The sequence below is a fragment of the Trichoplusia ni genome, chromosome 19, assembly GCF_003590095.1.
Source record: "Trichoplusia ni isolate ovarian cell line Hi5 chromosome 19, tn1, whole genome shotgun sequence".
Classification (NCBI taxonomy): Eukaryota; Metazoa; Arthropoda; class Insecta; order Lepidoptera; family Noctuidae; genus Trichoplusia; species Trichoplusia ni.
Window position 1 is genome coordinate 2,103,352 of NC_039496.1, and position 21,570 is coordinate 2,124,921.

The 21,570-nt window shown below is 34.9% G+C and overlaps 1 protein-coding gene across 1 annotated transcript; it reads right to left on the bottom strand.

The window, feature by feature from the left end:
* Positions 1 to 5,794: 5,794 nt before the first annotated feature.
* On the bottom strand, positions 5,795 to 13,143 carry LOC113503351. The gene is made up of 6 exons (XM_026885240.1): positions 12,654 to 13,143; positions 11,870 to 12,179; positions 11,535 to 11,631; positions 10,562 to 10,669; positions 7,725 to 7,904; positions 5,795 to 5,890 (listed from the first exon to the last, which is right to left on the bottom strand). Exons 1-6 carry the CDS (start codon positions 13,105 to 13,107, stop codon positions 5,834 to 5,836), a joined length of 1,206 nt encoding a protein of 401 aa, XP_026741041.1. The 5' UTR covers positions 13,108 to 13,143; the 3' UTR covers positions 5,795 to 5,833.
* Positions 13,144 to 21,570: the final 8,427 nt, after the last annotated feature.

A 21,570-nucleotide genomic window follows, 5' to 3' on the forward strand; every position in this document is an offset into this window, starting at 1 on the left:
CTCAAGTTCAAACGTGAAATGCTGTAATACTGATTTTGTATTTATTTACGATAGGTATACTTTTAACTTTTACTTTTACCTATATGTTTAACTCAGTGATGTTGGCGATGCTACTTCAAGATCAAAACATTCGTATTCACACTCAACCCAAAGTCGCATGTAGGTCACATTGATCTCATCTATACCTGTGCATAACAATAAATTAATGAACAACATAATTATTACCTTGGTTCATCTGTAACAACTAGCAACAAAAATAGGAACTCATTGCATTTCAAAAAATGAAATCATGTTTTTCTTAAATTTGCAACATTACATGGGCCAAAAGTATTCGGGATAAAAACCCACAAAATGAAAAATTTGCATATGGAATATGAAAGATATAGATCTATAAGACTAAAGCTATTCATTGAATAAGACGGTACGCTAGACGGTTTTTGACATAATTATGTATCTATTGAATTTCGATAATTATATCAAAAACACACAGACATCAATAGAACAATTTCTACTGATAGGTATCTGGGTTTTTTCAATGTCTTGCGGAGAACGTACACGTGGTTCTTCCAAATATTCATTCCTATCCGTCATACACTGTCTGGAAAATACTTTTGGCTGTCTGTATCGGCAGTCTTCGTGCGGTCAGCGTAACTTCATCGCCAACCTCACGGAATAAACCAGACAAGTGAGGGGCTAAATAAGCTGAAAAGTTGAAGCTTGGTTAGTGTTTAGCAGTTCCAATATTTTTTTATATAATTTATGAAATTCCTTTTTAAAGATCGTTCAAAAGACAACAACCTCTCAATATCTAGAAAGGCTAGGAATATTATACTTGCATAAACTGCTAACCCTCTTTTTTCCGTATAGTTCTTTATTTTAATTCGGGATGTCGGTAATGCACTTCAATGATCGTCAGGTAGGTTAACGAATAAAGTACGTAATTTCTGTTCGTAAATCGGTACAGTAAATGGAACTCATGCATGAAGTAACTTTTATGTTCATATTTTGCTTAGTCCTATCATTCCACATCTCCTATTCTACAGAATTTTGTCCCTGTCAATTTCAAAAAATGCGTGACTGATATTTTTTTATTATCACGCTATTTATTTATCATGTTATTTAAGGGCAAGTTATAATCAGAACACCAGGGGGCCAAGATAACACGTGTAACAACTTTTCTATTTTGTAAATAATCCTCATGTTTGTTTGGAAGATCAGTTTTAATATGAAAAGAACTGTTAAACATAAAGTGTTTCACTTCACCAGTTCCGTCCACAAAAATAATTTGACATCTTCTTTATATCGTCAGAAAACATCGTGTGTAGAAATTACAACTGTCTGACTATCACTGTTCCTGAGATGCAGCCAGGTGACAGACGAATAGACAACGGGGCCTCAGTAATATGATTCCGGTTTACCTCTTTGGGTACAGAACATAAAAATTGACTGATACCTCAACTGTCATAATCCGTCCAGCCATTTGAGGTGTAGGGCGGGCCAAAGTACAGACGTGCTCGAAAATCATAACCCACCCTTCTACAGCTGTTGGGTAAATAAGATAAAATTAAGATATGGAAATTCCTTGAAAGTAACAAATTTTTAGCAGAAGCGCTAAGACTGATTTATAATCTAGCTTGACAATCTGAGTTCCAAATCCATTTTTCTACCACCAATGTTATCATCGAACGAAACTAAGAACTCGCTTGATTAAGTCTTCAATATTCTATTTCTGTTATTCTTTCCTACTTACAGCCTCAATTTCAAACATGTCTGAGAAAACTCGCATATAATTCACTTTTAAAACAAAATAAACTAAATTAAAATTGCTCAATACGTTCGAAAGCAAAGTTTTAAACCCCTCTTTTTGACAAATAAGAAAAAATCATTTAAAACGCTGTAAAATATTTGACACCAGGATAGTATCGTAAACGATGAACCGTGTTTGATTCAAACATCTGATATTAAATAGTATTTGGGGTTCTAGATTCATACAAATTTAGAAATAAAAAAGCAAGCCTAAAATGAAAAAAATATATGTTTTTCAATATTGCATTACATTTTTGCGATGATTATTGTTATTAAACTTCATTGTTTTCACATCTTGAAAATCACGCAGACGAAGTCGCGGGCAACAGCTAGTTTCAAATAAATATCCGATTTAAATTTGACGTAAACTGCAACACTACTTAAAACTTTCGTAATTAGAATTTTAATCGGCTTGCTTATTTGATTTATTATGCTAAGCGATTAAAATGGCTTTAGATGTGAAAGACTGTCGTTTTAATAAACAATTTGTATCAAGTCTCCGTGTTTTCAAAAGCTATAGCAGCCGTAAGATTTGCATGAGAAGATAATACATTTCGGCTATAACAATGACACGCATTTAAAACAAAAGACAATGCGAGAACATGGATCACGTAGGTATCGGATGTTAAAAGGGAAACTCTTGTGAAAATCGACGTACACCCTTTTCTTTATACGTTTGCTTCTCATTTTAATTCAATTTACTGGATGAAGGAGAAAAAGTAATCTCCAGGGTTGGGTTGGGACGCTACAGAGAGATTGGAAGTCATCGACGCAGTATTGGGACGAACTCATATACTTTTATGGCAGCGAAAGTTTTTTTATTCGCGGCAGAAGAAAAAAGATTCGCGTACCGCGTACCCTCTCACATGTGAGCCGCATACGTGAGCAACTATGAATACCGAGATGAGGAATGAAAACATTAGTAGTCCGTTCGATTTCATCACGGAGCGAAACCGTCGGGAGAGACCGAGCTTTTACTGCATAAAAATTGTGATACTATATCTGGAGTAAACTGATATTTTACTTTGCTGGGCGACGTGTCTGTTTCATAGCAATCTAGAAATAGGTTTATGTTTCTGGACTGAAGGTAGAAGCAAAACTTGTAAAAATGCTTGTGTTGTTCTAGGCCATAGTATTGGTGTCTTAAATTTTACTTATTCTTGGTTTTCGAACTGCTGGAAACCGAAATCTTATTGGTAGAGTACTCTGATAGGATTAAATTCATTAAGAAAATTTGCAGAAATCCAAGTGGGAATAGTTTCTGGATATTAAATCATTAAACACTTGTAAGCACACACATCTGTAACATAATACTTAGAATCAATCTAAAACCTCCACAGTGAGTTTCATTCACTCTTACTCGGCATTTAAAAGCATTTCTCATATCTCTAAATTCCATATCATATCCATATTTCACACACCATAAGCATGGTATTCACCTATACAAATATTCTAAAATATTACTGATGAAACGGAACTTCATTTCACTGATACCTCAATGAAATGTTTGATATCAAAATCATTATCGTAACTGGAATACCGTTCGACGGAATATCAAAAGGAATCACTCAATTCCAATGCCTCTTTATGCAACTTCCTTGACCTTTATCGTTCAATACGGAGTCGAATGCCAAAAGTGTATACTTAATGTATTCTAAATTCAAATTTACAGACGTTTAATGAATGAGACCAGTATACTGGTAATGAGTATTTATATGTTACAGAATTAAATTCTCCTTCCTTTTTTTAATGACTCTTCTTTGACTTGATTTGACTGCACGGTTAGCTGACTGGTTGAAGGCACCACGCCAAACTCACTGAGCGCGACGAGTCGCGGGTTTAATCCCAAACATTTCTGTGATCCACGAGTGAGTGACTTGAATGTTTGTGAACCAAGCCGCAACACAAGGACAACTCTTCTCTGAGAAAAAATGTTCTCTTCTTTAAATGTCGAAAAAGAATTTGTCCAGGCATAAACTGACTCATATACATTATGCCGACAAGTGCGTCTAGCAATAGCACGAACTTTATAATACAAGGAAACGCTCTAGTACATCTCCACCATAAGACATTTCGCATTTTATTTCCTCGGGGCTTACCATGCGTTTTCTTATATTTCCGCCAAGAGGAAAATTTATTTGGGCTTAGAAATTGAGAGTAATAGTAAACCGGACCCCAAACAGCGAATATGCGACACGCGGCACGTAATATATCACACAAGCAAAACTTTAATCTACCCTCCAAGTTTCAACGTAAACGAAATTTACCTCAGATTCTCTTAGGACTTGTAATAAATATTTTAATGTATGTACTTGAAACTTTATTTGCATTCCATTATGGATTTATGAAGGCTTTAAAATTAAAATAATTAAAAAAGAACTCGGTAGTCTTTTTTGTTTAAAGAATAGAGTAGCAAAACTCGCATCGAATTTATAATAGTACTGGCCATTAATTTTTAATTTTTATTTGTATTTAGTTTTATACTCGTTGTCATAGCAGCAACAGATATACATACATATATCATCCTTGTAAATTTCAACTGTCTCGCTCATACGGTTCATTCCTAGTGGCAGGCAGACACACGGAAAGACAGCCGAGCTTATATAATAGGGTCCAATTTTTATCCTATGGTTACAAAACCCTAATAAAACCAAGCACTAACTGTTTTATAGTACACTTATTTTCCATACTCTCCAGTACGCAAGCATATCGTTGTTACGTAAAGCGATGAATATTACGCGTATGTCTAAGCATAGGTAAGTCTTTCAGCATTTTATTTATTCATGAACTTATTCCTAACACGCAATGCGTAACATTGAAATGTTCCCGATTTGCATATGTATGTGATACAGAAATCTTAACGATAACAGATTTATCGGGAGTTGCCATCTTGTTTTTATGGGTGCGTGACTCCGTAAGTTGTGCACGTAACGACAAAACATTGGTATACATCAACCGACTATACAGAATTGATTTATTTCTTCATGTTTATTACAACTAGGGATTACGTAATACTGAATTCGAAGGAGGTTTTACCTCCTTTTTGTCATCGTTACCTCCTTATCTTTATGTAGTTACTTCCTTCCCGAAATACAAATAGATACTTCGTGCGTTATACATGGAAGTCGGTCTTTTAGTGCATATCCATATAGTAACTGTTATCGACATTCTTTTATTTTAGTACAATGCGATTGTATTTGAACTAAGAACATAAACAAGATAGCAACTTATGTGAGACGTTTGAAGCAGTACGCGCTACTTCTGTGTATCAGTAACATTTATACATACGTTACAGGTAATGGTAATCGATTAATGTATGGAATTTATTGAAAATCTGTTTGAGACTTGGTATGCTTTGCCTTCACCCTTAGAACTAAAAAGGGTTTTTTGCACGAAGTCATTTAATCCTTGTGGATCGAACCCGCGAATGTGTGTTCGGCGTGGCGACCTCAAGCACTCGGCTATCCGTACTGTCAAATAAATATATTTTCTCAAGGGAAATGATATTAGTGTGTTATAACGAAACGTCCAGAAAATAAATTCCAATATTTTTTGACTCTAACCTGTTGTTTCACAGCAGTACTTTAGCCCCGGTCCCCCCTTCCACACTTACCATACTCAAACATGTCAGACCACTAGTTGGTACTCCGCAGTTCCGATGTTCTTCTATTTGAGTTAACTTATTTGCGGTACGCTATCTCAATACACGAATAAGGTTTAGCCAAGTGACATTTTCACAATCGTTATCGCCAAGAAAATACCCAAGTGTAAAGAGATGCTTGGTCGAAATCACGTGACTTATCGAAACGAAATGTCAGTTTCATACATTCCAGCGTTAATTATTAAGGTTAACGATTGTAGAAATGTCATCTGGTTGGAAGGCTTTTATAAATTATTATAATTAATTACGCCAACATGAATTCGTGTATTAATAAAAACGATGTGTGTGAAATATTTTCTTCTCTACATTCAACATTCACAGATTGAAAATACATTTTCAAAATGATGAGTCTACGTGAGTTATTGGTTACTGGTTGTTTTGTGCATAAAACAAAGCGAAAACAGAGTACGTCCCGCGCACCACCTGAAACGATAAGCAATTAATTAAAATAAAATAATTATCCAACGACCAGAAATAATAAATCAAATTAACATAGGTATGTACGTTTTACGAATTTCAATAAACATCATGTGCTTTTGGAATTTAAAGGCTTAATGCGATTATCAATTAAAACCTTTTTATACCCAATTGGTGTGTTGGAATGAAAATATTGAGGCTGTGGTTGAAAACGGTCGAAGAAATTCACTTCTGCATTTAACATAAATTGAAATGACTCAAAACGCAGCTATGTATTCCACTTTAAACCTTTAAGTCTGCCCGTCGTTGTGACAGAAATAAGTATTTAATTAAAATGGGTTATATTAAGTTTTATTTGAGGGCTAATAGCGTCCGGCTTAATCACGTAGTTAAGTTCCCTGGGGCGTTTCTGATTAAACAATAAATGTGTATAATTATAATAATCTTTATGAGGAAGATTTATAATTATTTGAACAGTTCGACGCACGACCACTCTCCGTGAGTTCTCGATTAAAGACTGCGGTTGGGTCCGAAACTAGTCGGGAGTCCGAAACTATTACCTAAAAAACAAATGTCGCGTATCATCGTGAAGTATTTGTTGCGTAATGGTAAGACTTATCTATCCACTCTTGCAAATAAGAATTCACCGTTAACAAACTGCTGAGGTTTTTTCTGTCATTTTAGTCCAACCTATCTTCCCCTTTCATTACAAACATTCACATTTATATTATTGAATATAATGAGATAAATACGATACAAAGAGGCCATACCGTACATATTTAGCAAAATCATCTAGGTATCTATATTTATAATGACCGTATGTATATCCTGTAAACAGCATTCATATTGCTTCACACACAATTAGGCTATTCACTGAATATTGAAATTATCATAATCAGGGTCCGCCCATTGCTGGTATAATGTGTCATGCAGATTTGCTATTGATATTTTAGTCCATTTATACATTAAGCAATTTTATTTAATTAAAAATGCATTTGGTAGAGTCGAGTGGGATGCGAGTATGGAACGAAAATACAACTCCACTCGCGGCCTTTTTGCCCATCGGAAGCCCTTTGCGGATTTTCTGGTTTGTGGATGAGACAGAGAAACGTTTCGAACCAACCTTAATTGTCTTCGAGACATGTAAGAGAGTGCAAGGATAGCCGAGTGGTATCGGTCACCACGTCACATGTTGTGTGTGTTTGTGAAACCCTCGCGGCACAATGTTTTAATTCCACAATGTGGCCTCGTTCAAGTTCAACCTAGTTAGCCAAACTAGTTGGCTTCCAAGACTAACGCACACACATTCTTAAAGCTCACTATCTCACTGCTTATGTGTATTTCTAGTGTTCTGGCAATAGCAGACCCTCCACCTCTTCTTAACTCTATAATTATAGCCTTTCCGGAATAGACCCGGCCCTTAACATTTTCATTCCTTTACTACGATTACATTGTCGTGAGATTAATCACTAACGTGATGTAACGACATAATCTCAACTCATAACTTTTTATAAACCTACTTCTGAGCATTTTAGTGGCCATACAAACTTTACGGACGGTTTCTAGCTAGCAGAGATTTCTTGGGCAGACGGCAATTTTTGTAGGAAAATAAGCTTAAAGTAATCACAAATGAAAAGTATGCATTGCTTATGAAATTAAAATAAAACCCATCTATATTCCGTTCTGTACATTTAAGAGAATGCCGTAGCTCAAAAATGAAATATCTGGAAGAGATTCTATCAGTTCAGTGACTTGCCTACAGTAATCGAAATTTCAATCTTGAACTTTAAGCCCGAGGTTCTTAATCGTGACTTATAAATAACATAATCTTATATCTTACCAATATAAAGGTCCCGTAAGTAAGCTCCAGCATCTTGAAAGCCTTCATGACTAAAGGTCGCTGTGACTGCAAGATAGCCAGTACGACCAGTTGTCGGATGTTGCGGCGCGGTGCAGACTTCGTCCGCGGCGGGCACGACTGCCAGCCACAGTAAAATATCGCCTCCGATACTTGAGAAGCCTGTAAACGTGAGATGGTTATGTAACTGTGGCTGTAATATTGTTCAATTCAAATCTTGGATAAAGTCACAAGAAGAAGGCACCATGAATGTCTGTAAAATGTTTTGATATACAATCAACTCTATCTATATCTAGGAATCATCATCTTTTCCCCATCATCATCATTGTAGCCTTTTGCCAACTGTGTTGGGATCGGCTGCCAGTCTAAGCAAATGCAGGTAAGTTCCAATGTTTTGTGACTGTGTAACTGCTTCTTTGATCTCCTTAACCCAGTTACAGAACACGCCTCACCCAAGACAGACTGGTTATCACTCTATTTCTTATCCTCTCATTAATAAAATACCATCGCGTATTAATATATTTTCTGACCTTGACTATCTTACAGAATGTTCCACAAAAATACTATCCGCTCATAATAAAAAAGTGCGAAATATAAAGCTGTCGACTATAACATTGTTACAATAAATAAAGTTTCCCTGTCACCCACTTCCAAAATGGCAATAAAACCACAGTACCTATATAAGAGATTCGGCGAGTCTGAATATTTACAATGTACCATACCGCTATAAATCAAGCCGAGAGGCCACTTGATACCCCAAATGACACTGGGTAAAAAATTAAATCTCTCACGCGAACGTAGCGAGCAGTGTATAACGTCGACGAAAAAATACTGTTTGTACCAAATGAACGTTATAATGAAATAAATTATATCAGCCCGTGACTGTCCCGCTGTAGGGTTAAGGTGGTACAAAAACAAGCATTATTCATCACGTGGTTTCGTAATTTAAAGTGAATGTAAACTCTTTTTTAGAGTACTTATTTATCAACGTGATTTTTATGAAACCTTCCTTTTAACATTTTTGGGTCTTTATACCAAAAACAATTGAATGTTTTTTCGAATAAAATAATTTCGTATGCACTACAAAACATCAACATTCTAATTACAATTAGAATGTTAGCAATTAGAATGTATGCAGTCTAGTACGATAGTGGATAACCTCAGTTTGAATCTACACCAAACAAACAATACAGACACACCCTGAAAACATAAAACCTCATTTTTTACGCGGTAAAAATAAATAACAAGGGCGTAGGTACAGAACTTGTGATTTATGTTGATGGCCACGGATCTGACCTTAAGGCCTACCGCTACCTCTCAAAGTTATATCATTGTAGCTGTGGAAAAGAGACACCGCTCTACACCGTGTATAGCGCTATCTCTTTCCCACAACTGCACAAACATGACTTTAAGATGTGGCGGTAGTCTTTTGATGTCGTAAGTTATTTTTATATCTGACTCCACAGACATTTCTGTGAATGTTAGCGGCTGTCGCATTTGCTCGTAATGTTACATATTTCTTCCAAAATTATATTGTTTGTATCAAATTGAGTTTAGTGTCGCCAATCTTGATGTACGAGCTATATTATTGGTTTGCGATCATTACGAATAATGTCATCATCATTAGTGAAGTTTGTAGGTAGAATTTGTATGAGGTCGAATACAGAAATATTCGCTGATATTATAACTATGGAACTATGCAAGCACAATACCTTAGAAACAGAGAAAACTTCTTCAAACTACATTGATTTTTTTTTATATTTGAGAATACAAATTTAATTCGGCATGTTTGAGTAATAAATTTCACGAAAACCTTCCATAACAGTAGAGGAAGCGAGCGTGGTAGTGCCGCACGATACTGCTCAAAGATTCTTGATATCTCTAGTGCAAGTCTTATTAAAAAAAAAACAAGTGACATGCATAAGTAATATTGGATGACACGAACGCTTGTCCTTCGCAGGATTGGTTTAGCGTGATGACCTCAACCCCTAGGCTATCCATACAGTTACTTTAATAGGTTGTGGTAGCCTCTCAATATTACAAAAATATATCGATATAACAATACTTCATAATAGAAATTCCAATCTATACTTCTATAATCTATACTAATATATAAAGCTGAGCAGTTTGTTTGTTTGTTTGAACGCGCTAATCTCAGGTACTACTGGGCCAAATTGAAAAATTATTTTTGTGTTGAATAGACCATTCATCGCTATCGCTATAAACCATCACGCTGCGACTAATATTAGCGAAGATAGGTACAATGGAAAATGGGAAAAAACCAGGGCAGGTATAAATCATAACTTATATCTTCTACCCACGGGAACGAAGTCGCGGGTAGCAGCTAGTCTTATATATAGACCACGAATCAGAACCCAATATAACCTACTCGTTCGTAAAAATACGTCAATTTGAAAGTTATTCTTAGCTACAAAATATTTGCTTTGTTTTCACGCAAGATGCCACGAACTATAATAACATCCGTACTCAACTCAATAGTTTGTTGACACATTGTAGAACTACATTTTCCTTATACGGAAATATCGAATACATCTAACAAATCTATACTCTATACTTAATATATAAAGCTGAAGAGTTTGTTTGTTTGTTTGGGCGCGCTAATCTCAGGAACTACTGGTTCAAATTGAAAAAATATTTTTGTGTTGAAGGTTTTAGGCTATATACCATCACGCTGCGACCAATAGGAGCGAAGATACAATGGAAAATCTGGAAAAAGCAGGGCACATATAAATCATAACTTATATCTTCTAACCACGCGGACGAAGTCGCGGGCAACAGCTAGTATCATATAAAAATACCTGATACGTTATTTCCCCGGCGTTGCATAGAAACAGTGCAAGTAAGAAGAACAATGCGATTACGAAGAATACTATCTTCATGCTTGCGACAAACGTTAAGTCTGAAAGCTGAAAAATTTAAAATATATTTTAATTTACATACTTAACACAGCGTACATACAAGGAAAATATCCTGTTGCAAATAACAATAATCTTATCTCATTTCATAGAAATGTTAAATGATATTCTATTTTGTATTTCAATACGAATAAGAATTATAATTCTATTAAACTAAGAGTTGGTCTCCATTTATCAGTTGCATTGTAACCATCAGAGATATACTATTTATTGTCATTAAAAAGACTTCTATCATCATCATGGTCTTAGTCCACTGCTGGGCATATCCCTCTCCCATATCACGCCACTGAGTTTTATCTTCAGCTTTCCTCTATATCTACAAGTTATCTATAAACAACTAAATAGAAAAATATATATTCAGTTGAGATACACTTGAGTGATTTAGATGTCCCAAAACTAAGCACGTGTCAGGGATTAACCAGTTACTTATAAGCCTATAAGCTATCCTTTGAGCTCGCACATAAATATTACACACGTTCAAGTTACTTAGTAATTATTGCAAAAGGAACTGTATAAAAACATATTACACAATGCTTAAGTATTAAATGTTTGCCTTATTTCTGTCCACATTATACCTAAACAAGTTTTCTTTATAGCTTCACCCAATGTCCTCGAAAATGTAAAAATATATCGGCAATAAATAACCGTAAGAAACAAAAGCAGGATAAAGAACACGAACATCGGCGCACTCAATGAAATCACGACTATTCCCGGCAAATACATAGCTACGGTATCGCGCAAACAGAGATTCAGCGGGTGTAATACGATGAATGCGTAATCAAGACAAATAATACGCACTTTTTCAAAATTCCCAAACTCCCGAACGTACTGGGGGCGTAACAATTCGATTACTTACGGCAATTTGAAGCAAGAGAGAAACGGCCGAGCCCGAGCTTTGACAAACTTGTAGCGCCATCACGGTGCCGAACGCTTTGTCGATGTCTGTCGATAACCTGATGAGATAAAAAGAATTATGCTCCGATTGACATTCGATCGACCTTGATGAATGTTGGATTCCTCCAGGACTGATTGCGTATTCAAGTTCTAAAACATTTATTTGTAAGTGTTCGAGTCTGCCTTGATTACAATTCAACGTATCCATTGAAGTGAATGATTATCCGAAATAAATTCTTCTACCCGTGTTATACGTGTGTCTGTTAAAAAAGAAGTGAAAATTCTATAGTAACGTACTTCAAAAGGGTTTTGTGCATTTCTATTCCCTCGACGAGTCCATTAGCCAGCCTTTCTGTGGCCATTTCAGTGTGTCCTGCGTCGAGCAATTTAAAAAAGTCCTCTCTTAAGTTCTCGAAGTACTGCTTTAAAGTGATGAACTTGTATTTGTACATGATGAGGGTTATCATTGTGAAGGCGTCGACTGTTATTATCATAGTGACCATCATGATGCATAGGATGAGAGTGGTTCCGATGCGGATAGCGGTGGCTAACGCTGAGTCGTCCTCAAACACCGGATAGTACGTCACGACTGTCACGAAGTGAGCTCCTATAATCAAAGTTATTACAATCAAAATATAAAATAATTACAATACTGGGATGCTATGAAATTTTGCCATCTCTATTTATTGTAAATAATAATAATTTTATAAATACGAATTTTATATAACGATCTTATAATAATTTTATATTTATAAACCAAAACTTAAAAGCGTAGTAATCTTGATATAAGCAAAATAGATTCTAAGGATATCTTGGAAAATCTTAACGATACATAATAACTATAAAACGTAATGAAAAAGTAATAAACACATATTATCTAAAATCAACTTAGACTATATAGGTACTTTACTTATATTAAAGGTGTTTTAAAGATTTTTTTATCGCGATAAGAATTTACCAGGTTGTTGGAAATAGGCTACAACGACTCATAAAGAACAAGTCTAAGAATACGCTATTCAAAATAACGATCAAAGTTCGAGCATTCCTTAATTTTTATTAGTAAAATGAAATGCAAACCAACCAGTAAACACTTTCCTTAACCCTTCAAATACGAAGCACGCCACGGACCCATAAACCATTGCAATGAAAGCCACAACGTTTATTTTGATGATCTTATATTTCTCCGCCATCAACGCGCTATCTTCGTAACTCTCGCAAACTGTCACCATTTTATGATTCAGGGTTTTTATCAGCGATTTGTTAGCAATAACCGAAAATATTTTTATCATAACTATTGTGTGGCTGACGGCTAAGCTGACTGAGTCACGTTTCTCCTCTTCGGGAAAGTCGCCAATCACGGCGGCCATAAGTTCCAGTACTGTCATGAAACCGTATATGAAAAACAGCAGGGCAGTGTATGCCCTATAAACCAGCCGACGGTCGTCCCCAATCTCGTTTTCTTTGTACCAAAAATTCCCGGAGCCGATTAAGAATACCCGTTTACACAATGTTTTGAGGATGTTATAGTTTTTCATCTCGGTCCCTTTTCTTCAGCGGTTTTCTAGGGTTGAATTTCGTATGCTGTCGATTTATTGTATTCGTTTATTTTTAGTACGTTACAAACACTTCATCGTGATTCAATGCCAACCTTACGTACACAAAGTGAGAATAAATGCACTTTGTACTTTACTAATATAATGTTAAGTCCTTTGTAAATATCAAGAATTTTGACTAGATGTGTATAAATTAAAGTCCGTTATAAGTGTGTATTAGTCTCCGTAGTTAGTCCTTTCGCATACGAAAACGAAAATCGTTTTTCGACCAACTCACACGCCACTCAGAAACCGTACAATTTAATTAGTCTTAGTATTTGTGTACCGTTCAAAAGTCGCTCTATAAACCCGAAAATCACGTGGCAAAATTATAATCAGTTCATATTAAAATTATAAACAGCACACTCAATACATCCAGCATAATTACTTTAGTCCGTTTCACATTGAATACAACTGAGTTAGTGGATCAATATATCACGTTCGGTTAATTCAACAACATTCCCAATTAATTTAAATTTAAGCATGTATTAACCAGAGCCGCGATAAATTGTAAATGAAATATGTTCATCAGAATATTACGTTTGAACTAACTCGGTACTGGGACCTGGATAACATTAATCACACACGACTTGTGGTATTAGGGTAATAGCAGTTAAGTGTGAAATTAAAAACTTATAATGGGCTAATTTGTACAGTGTTCAAGGATATAAGAAGGGAATGGTGAGGAATCGGCGGCATCTTCACCGTAAAAAAGTAAAGTAAACATATTTATATACAAAAAAAAGTTTTATTTTTTCCTCAAAGTAGTAACACAACACATATTGTCATTTCCAAATACTTTTTTTCCATTTTGAATTCATGGCAAATTCTTGTCGGATAAACGATTTTTAATTCAGATAAGTAGGACTTTGTCTTAGTTTTATTACATTGAGGTTTTTTGGGTCACAATTTGTTCTGTGTCTTAAAGAACATTCAAGTATTAGAAAATAAAATTTACACACACAGGGCAATATATAATCCTATTTCTCCTTAATATCAAAACCTAACGCCAATTAATTAAAACCTTAGTGTGAAATATAATAAAGTTTTTTCTTTAATAATTTTAAACACGAATAAAGTCACATGCTTAACACGAGAACGCTTCGTTAATCTTCTGTACCAGCCTTAGTTAAAGTGATTATTTAAGAACTTTTTTCTAATAGTTCGTATTAACATCGAGTTGGAAACTTAAAAGGCTATAATAAATGCTTTATTAGACTACGAGGAAAACATACTCGTTCAGCAAATAACGCTGTTGTTAAGTTAAATTACTTTACCTAAGTTCAATGTAAAAGTTTTGTTTAGTTTAGTAGTCAAATATTTTTGAGACCATTATTTTTGGTCTTTTTTTATTATTCTATAGGCTAGCGCTAAATAATAAAACATGTTCAATGAAATACGAATAATGCAATGTAAAAAAAATCCTCACACTTGAATCGAACCTGCTACTTCTGACATTCGCTTTACCTAACCTATACCGCTTTGTCTATTGTATCATGTAACGTCTTATGGTAGACGAGTACATGTTTATTTTTCAAACATATTTTGAACATGAAAATATTAAGTAGCACAAACAAACGTATTTTACATAAGGATGAACTAAACTCAATATAAACAGATTTCTGTAACCCAAAGGAGAAACTAAACACCAGTTTCTGATAAGTGCTTGCGTAGAACTCAGCTACAGTTCCCAACATTCTAGATGACTGGACGCTACACACTACAGATACGCACAAACATCGGCATTCAAAACAAACATTTACGAAGGCAAACGTTCGTGAGCAGTGACACATAAACATTGAAATCAAATGCATCCATAATTCATGCTTGATTCGAATTCCGCTTAGACTAATGCATTTTTAGTACACTTTCACGCCTGTTGCACACCCATTTTAGAAGGTAATTTTCAAGTAAAATGGGGTGTATCGATAGCATTGCGAGGAAAGGAACAATAATAGTTTGATACGCCTTGAACAAATAGACTGTAATAGGAAAGAGGATTGTTATAAGTATGCTTGTTTTTATTAGCTTAAAATGTGATGAGATGAAAAATGATGATAAAGAATGAATGACTTCGAAAGAATACTATCAAGGAATTCCGAATGCTATGGCATCGGAAATTGTGACTTTTTGTCACAAAAATGAAACCACAAATTCAGCCAATATGCAGGCTTTTGTTTTAAAAGTCACAATAAATAAACCTTTCTAAAAGAAAACATGTCCCAAATTTGTCTTATTTCTCAGATTCCGTTGTCCGCTGGCTCCAAGCCAGGCTTCGCAAAGAATTATGAAGATAACAGTGTTCAGTCTTACACAATACTTCATCTTAAACTGCCTCTCACGACTTCATGCCCTGGCCATCCATCAAAGAATGAGTTCAGTTCTTTAGACAATACCAAAAATATTTAAAAAAGAAAACGAGGTCCTGTACAAAAAATACGAAAATAATTTCAGTCTGAAAAACAAAATCGACGTCCGCTTATCTATAGAATGCTCACCGTTTCTTTAATGATTGTATTACTCTATTCTTCTATGTATAGGAATAATAATCGTTTCTGTCCCGTTGTGTCTATCTGTAATCAAAATCTTACAAGTTAAATTTTATTCACTCTCCTATGTAAGATTGCGCTGAAATTTTGACAGCATATGTCATTGCACTAATACTAGACAAAGATCTGATTTTATACTGGAACTGTAAGGTTGATATTTTCTTGTTTTAGGTATATCCAAAGACCTAAGAGTTAATCATTAGTTATGGAAGTATACTTCAATTATGTCATTGCCTTTGAGTAGATGATGTACGAGTATATAGGCCTTTATGGTGAGCGAAACTGCTTGTCTATTTTATCTTATAAATCTCGGTGTTCTAGAAAACAATTAACCATCATAACTCAAGTTCTAATGTTAAAACAAGATTATATATGCAAATGTTAATTGTAACTCAAAATTTAAAAATATGGTTGCTGCAGCTCCACTTTGCCCCTTAATTTCCTTAGTAAAAATAACTTATAAAAATACCAACAGGGTAGCGTTATAAAAAGCAAAATAGTTTTTAAACTTGTTGAATTTTGAAAGCAAATTTGCTTTCACATCATGAGTCATGTAAAGAAGGAAACTTCTGAATTTATTTTAATGCAACGCTCCGGAGTTTGAGGTTTTTTAGTTTGCCTTTTTCAAACAACTATTTATTTTAAAATTTCTTAGTTTAGTGTGTCTGTAAATTCGTTTACATATATTTGAACTTTTTCGTTTCGATGTCTTTACATCGATCAGCTTATACCTCAAAGGGATTTGCAGACACATGAAGTAAATATTTGTTGAACAAATATGTCTTAAGCAATGATCGAACCGCAGTGGGAATTGTTGGCAGTTTCACCACGCGACCTTACAAAATCAAAAGACAATTCGATAACATGAGCATGAAAATATTAAAAAACAGATTATCGACACTAACGATAGAAAAAAAACCGGTCAAGAAGGTAGGAGTGGGATTGCAAACAATTTACAAAAAAATTACTCCTATCCAACCTTTAGGTGCACATCGCTGATCTTAAATTATCAGCTGATTAATATTTGTTTTTTCTAGAATAGCAACAGACATACAGCAATAAAAATTAGTTAACTGAAACGGTTTATGAGATACACCCGAGTGACAAACGGACGGGCAGACAAACAGAACCCCAAAAAAGAAAACCGTTTTCAATGGTCAGCAAACAGTTACAATGTATAAAGCATCGCACGGCAAACTGCAGCGACCACTTCCAGGCTTCGGGGTTGTATCAGTTATTTATTGCCTACCACTTTATTGCCTCACTGCGGATTTCGGAAATGGACACCCTCTGTGGTTTCTATCCAATCGACGTTATATTTGGTTTGCAAAATACATTTGTAATATTCAATTACATGTTTAAGGCGATTGATATATAGACCTCTGCCTCGAATATCCGTTTTGTGACAGTGTGATATATGTGTTGTGTTATATAGTATTATATACCTACAAATGTAGGTGGCACGTCTGTCAGGCAAGGATTATTGACTGGCAATGGCTATTCACTAGCCTGCAGCTGTTTCATAACATACTGTACTATATTACATATATTTGGACCTGTTTGAACTGACGACTGACAACATTTAGTCGTTTATGAAGATAGTCTGTCATTTTGGTCCATCTTAGTACTGGATAGAAAGAGTTGGCAGGAGTTTTGCTCTACAGTGCAACAAAAACTACCTACCTCTTAGTCTTGACATTTGCTTTGTCATTCAATAACATATGCTGTTAAAATTTCAACACAATCGGACCACGAAAAATGGATCAAGTTCAACTTTCACAACGCGGATTGTGAAAATATGAACTATCTATTATGGTTCTTAAGGCGTAAGCCCGGTGACAGACAGACGGACGGACAGACAACGGACCCTAAGTAACAGGGACTCTTTTTGTACTCTTAAGGTATGGAACTAAAAAAGTCAGTATTCATTCATCAATGTCAGTATTATTCTAATCAAACAGTTGGTGTATCCAAACTAAAGAAGCAGCTTTTTTTAACTTTTTTATAACCCTTTAGTTCCATATAATAATCACACAGTATTTAAGGTAACATTACAAATATTTTAGTAGACGTAAATACAGTTTAGAAGTATTCAGAGTACTTATATTCTTATGTTCATTATGTCTAGACACCCCGTTAAAAAGAGCTATAAGTCTATTAATTTTAGTAGCGGTTTTTAAATGAAATCTTTTACATCTTTTCAGGGTTAACAAAAAAGAGGTTACAGTTAATAAACTTGCTGTAAAAGCTTTGTTATCACATTTTGATGATTCATAAAATGTGTATAGTTATTTTATTCAAGAGTTCTAAAGATACATTTAACGTCGCTATAATTTGACAGACATTTATATGTATAAATTTATAACCCCTGGCGCAAAAAGGGGTGTTATAAGTTTGAATGTCTGCCAGTCTGTTTGCCTATTCTTAAACTAGGGTATTTTTATCTCGTATATATGTGCCTCAGTCTTATTGTGCACATTATAAACATTTGAGCCCAAAAGGAATGTATGTACGTACGGTACAGCAAGTCTAATGATGGAATCAAAGTCGTTGGTTCGAATCCAAATACGAATCCGAAATATCCCTGCGTCGAATTACGCACCATCAAAATCATGTGCCTATAACAAAGTAAAACCCTGGCTGGTGACAGACGGACACACAGACAGCTGATTTTTCTCATTACATACCAAAAACCAGCTTAAAACGTACACAAGGAAAGGAACTGCAAATAGAATAATACCAATTGACCTCGCCGACTCATGACAAGCGATTTTCTATATGGCTGAAGTTCAAAATGTTTTCTCAGATATTTTTTTATGTCAACGAGACAAGGAGGCTTCTCGGTAATTAACACCACATCACTTAATGTCGACGAGGCTTTTAGTCTTTGATATTGAGCGCTCAACATTTTTTGCTGCCAAAAATAAAATAGCACGTAAAAGGGAGGTGTATTAACGGGCGTTCGTAAATCGTTTGAGATACCTACGAGGTGATTATGTGTTTATCTGTAGATCTGTATAGATAATATATGTTTGGTAGTCTTATGTGTGAGATTATGGCGTGTTTTTTTTTTGGGTTAGAGAATGGTATGGTTTAGAGTTAATTATAGGTTTCTACATAAAATGTAAATTGTTAATTGATTGATGGATTCAGATTGATGATTGTGTAGCAACTAGCAGTGGGTACCTTCTTAGTGAAGATGACATTTCAAATATCGCAGTCTGCGCTATATTTAAAATAAGAGAACAAAAAGAAGTGTAGTATATATACGGACATTCATAAATATATTTTTAGGCAGGTAACCTTTGTAATTTTCTATTTTGTTGTTTAACTAAAATTAACACATCTATTATTCGTACTTATTTATTATACTGTGGACAACCACGAAACAGCTCATTCATCTTGCAAACAGCTCACTAAGCAATTTATTTTAATCAAAATTCTTACACCGCTACCTCAATTACATTTACAAATTAGTCCAAGAAATAGTCGAGCTGTTACACAAAATATTTTATTATTGTAGAATATTCGCAGCTGGGTGGGATTACACAGCTTCATGCTAAGTCGCTTATTAATTAACATCATTTGGTCCACATTATGAAAGTTTGACACGGGCCGCGAACGGATGCTCGTATTAAAAAACTTTTTCCCTGCTTGAAACATGCAACACCGTTGAATTATTCATCGTTTGGCTCGTGTGTAAAAGCCCAAATTGGAAGAATAAAAATATACTTGCCAGCAAGCCGGGTCCGGCTGATTTTTAACCCCTTCATTTAGTTACGTAAACTATATTTATCAGGCTGTATGTGTGTAGTGTATTTGCTTTGAACGGTACTTTTAGGACCATTTGGTAGCCGTAATGAAATAGGAAATAAACAAGAGTGGAACAAGTTATTTCTCATCGTCTGGATCGTAACAACCCACCTTTAATGTTAAAACAGGAACATGGTTTGTAAGAACATACACCGTATCAAAAAAAAATGAATAAATTACTCCAATTACACACCAAAATATTTGCATAAAACTTTTTTATGAATATTGACGAATACCATAAAAGTAACTAGCTAACTAGCATTACTACGTGTTTTAAAGAGTGTCGTTCCATGTATTTTAAACATTGGGGTGCACTGGTTTGATTGTGCCCGAAAAACTCATCAATGCCGCTCCAAACCTCAAAATTATGTATTTGTATATTTAATAAGTAAGCTTAAAAAAATAATCTGGAGTACCTAGGTACCAATAGTAATAGTGTAATGTCGGCAATAAAACATCTATTTTGGTCGGATTAACTCGAAGAGTGATTACATTATTCAGTTATAATTAATTTTTATTTTTTGATGGGGAATAATCAGCTAATATGTGTGACTTTATAGTGTCTAAAATAGTACAAATGAGAAGACTTATCGTCGTAAGCCTCGGACTATTCAACAAGCAAATGCTAGGTTTGAGATGTATCCCTGTGTACTAGTTTTATTTTGTACTAAAAGTTAAAAAAATACTAAATTATCGCACTACTAATTTCCCATGAAACCACAAATGAATCGTAACAATGTCTGTTTCCTTACCGACGACATCTATCGACCTTGCTCCTGTAATGGTCAGACGACCTACCACCATATCTTATAGTAATATTATTATAGTTGTGTGAGAGAGAGAGCGCTCTACAGCTTGCATCATGCTGTCACGCTTCCACAACCGCAACACATTTACTTTTATAGGTGGTAGGCTCTCACTACAAGAACGTTAAGATAAGGGCCACCGTGTTTTACTCACGTAATTGTTCGCAGTTTAAGACAACTTAATCTTCGTTGACGATGGTTTCGTGTTTCCTTTGGAATACACTTGTAGCTCTCGAACGAATTTTATGGCCTTGTTAGAGAACTTTTTTCTTTGTAGTGATCAGATTTTGTAATGCAGGGTTAATTTGATGGGATCTTGTCTTCGTTTTGTTCCTTTTATATAATTTCGGATGTATCTGTTATAATATTTCACAACTTTCACACAACGCTATCTAGCCTCAAACTAAGCAAAGCTTGTTGTATGACTAGACAACATATGCTTATATATTTCACAAGATAAAATATTTCTTTAAGATAGTTAGCACTCAGATACAAAACAAATGATCGTACTCTTTTCACAAACATTTGGCCTGGGTGATTTTTTCTTTTAAGAATCGTATACCTAGGAATAGATAAAAAAGTACTCTTTTATTTACCTTAAAATTTGCATAAAACTTTAAACTTATTAATCTCAACGACTTCATACATGTTAAAATTTTTGTTGTAACGGTGTTTGTTCCATATTTTCGAATGGGTCATTTTAATAAAGGCTGGTACATACCTAGGGGTTAGGTTAACCGGTTAATTGCAACGGGTTCATTAAGTGGTAGAGGTGTAAGGACCCTTGTTGTCGTGACGTCACGCTCGTTCAACTATAAGTATATGCTTGCCAGATGTCTTTGTTTGGCGAAGGCTCTGTAAACTTGCCCGTAGGGAGGTTTTTAACGGGGAAATTAGCTATTACCCTGACACTTCATAAATCGCATCTCAATGTTTTATGAAGTTGTTTTCTGTTTACTGTCTCTTGGTTTATTGGTTTATTTGTTAATTAAATAATGTTGACAATGAATTGTTTACTACAAGTATACTTAAAACATTTTTGAAGTCAATAAGGAATTTTGATTCTTGTTTCGCAGGGTTTTCTCAAACATTCAAGCCACACGAGCAAGACACCTAGATTCAGAAGTTGGTGGGTTTTCTATGGTGACTTATATTATAACACTTTTCACTTTTTAATTTAAGATTGTAGGCATAGCTTGCCACTAAATTAGGTTCTTTCCATCCATCTGTTTTCTTCA

What these genes read in the sequence shown, in the direction of transcription:
- LOC113503351 (XM_026885240.1), bottom strand. Translation starts at nt 13,107, where the DNA reads ATGAAAAACTATAACATCCTCAAAACATTGTGTAAACGGGTATTCTTA. An exon ending in ATGCACAAAACCCTTTTGAA is followed by an intron (nt 11,632 to 11,869) that starts GTACGTTACTAT and finishes TTATCTCATCAG; the next exon opens with GTTATCGACAGACATCGACA. An exon ending in CCGGGGAAATAACGTATCAG is followed by an intron (nt 7,905 to 10,561) that starts GTATTTTTATAT and finishes TCACGTTTACAG; the next exon opens with GCTTCTCAAGTATCGGAGGC.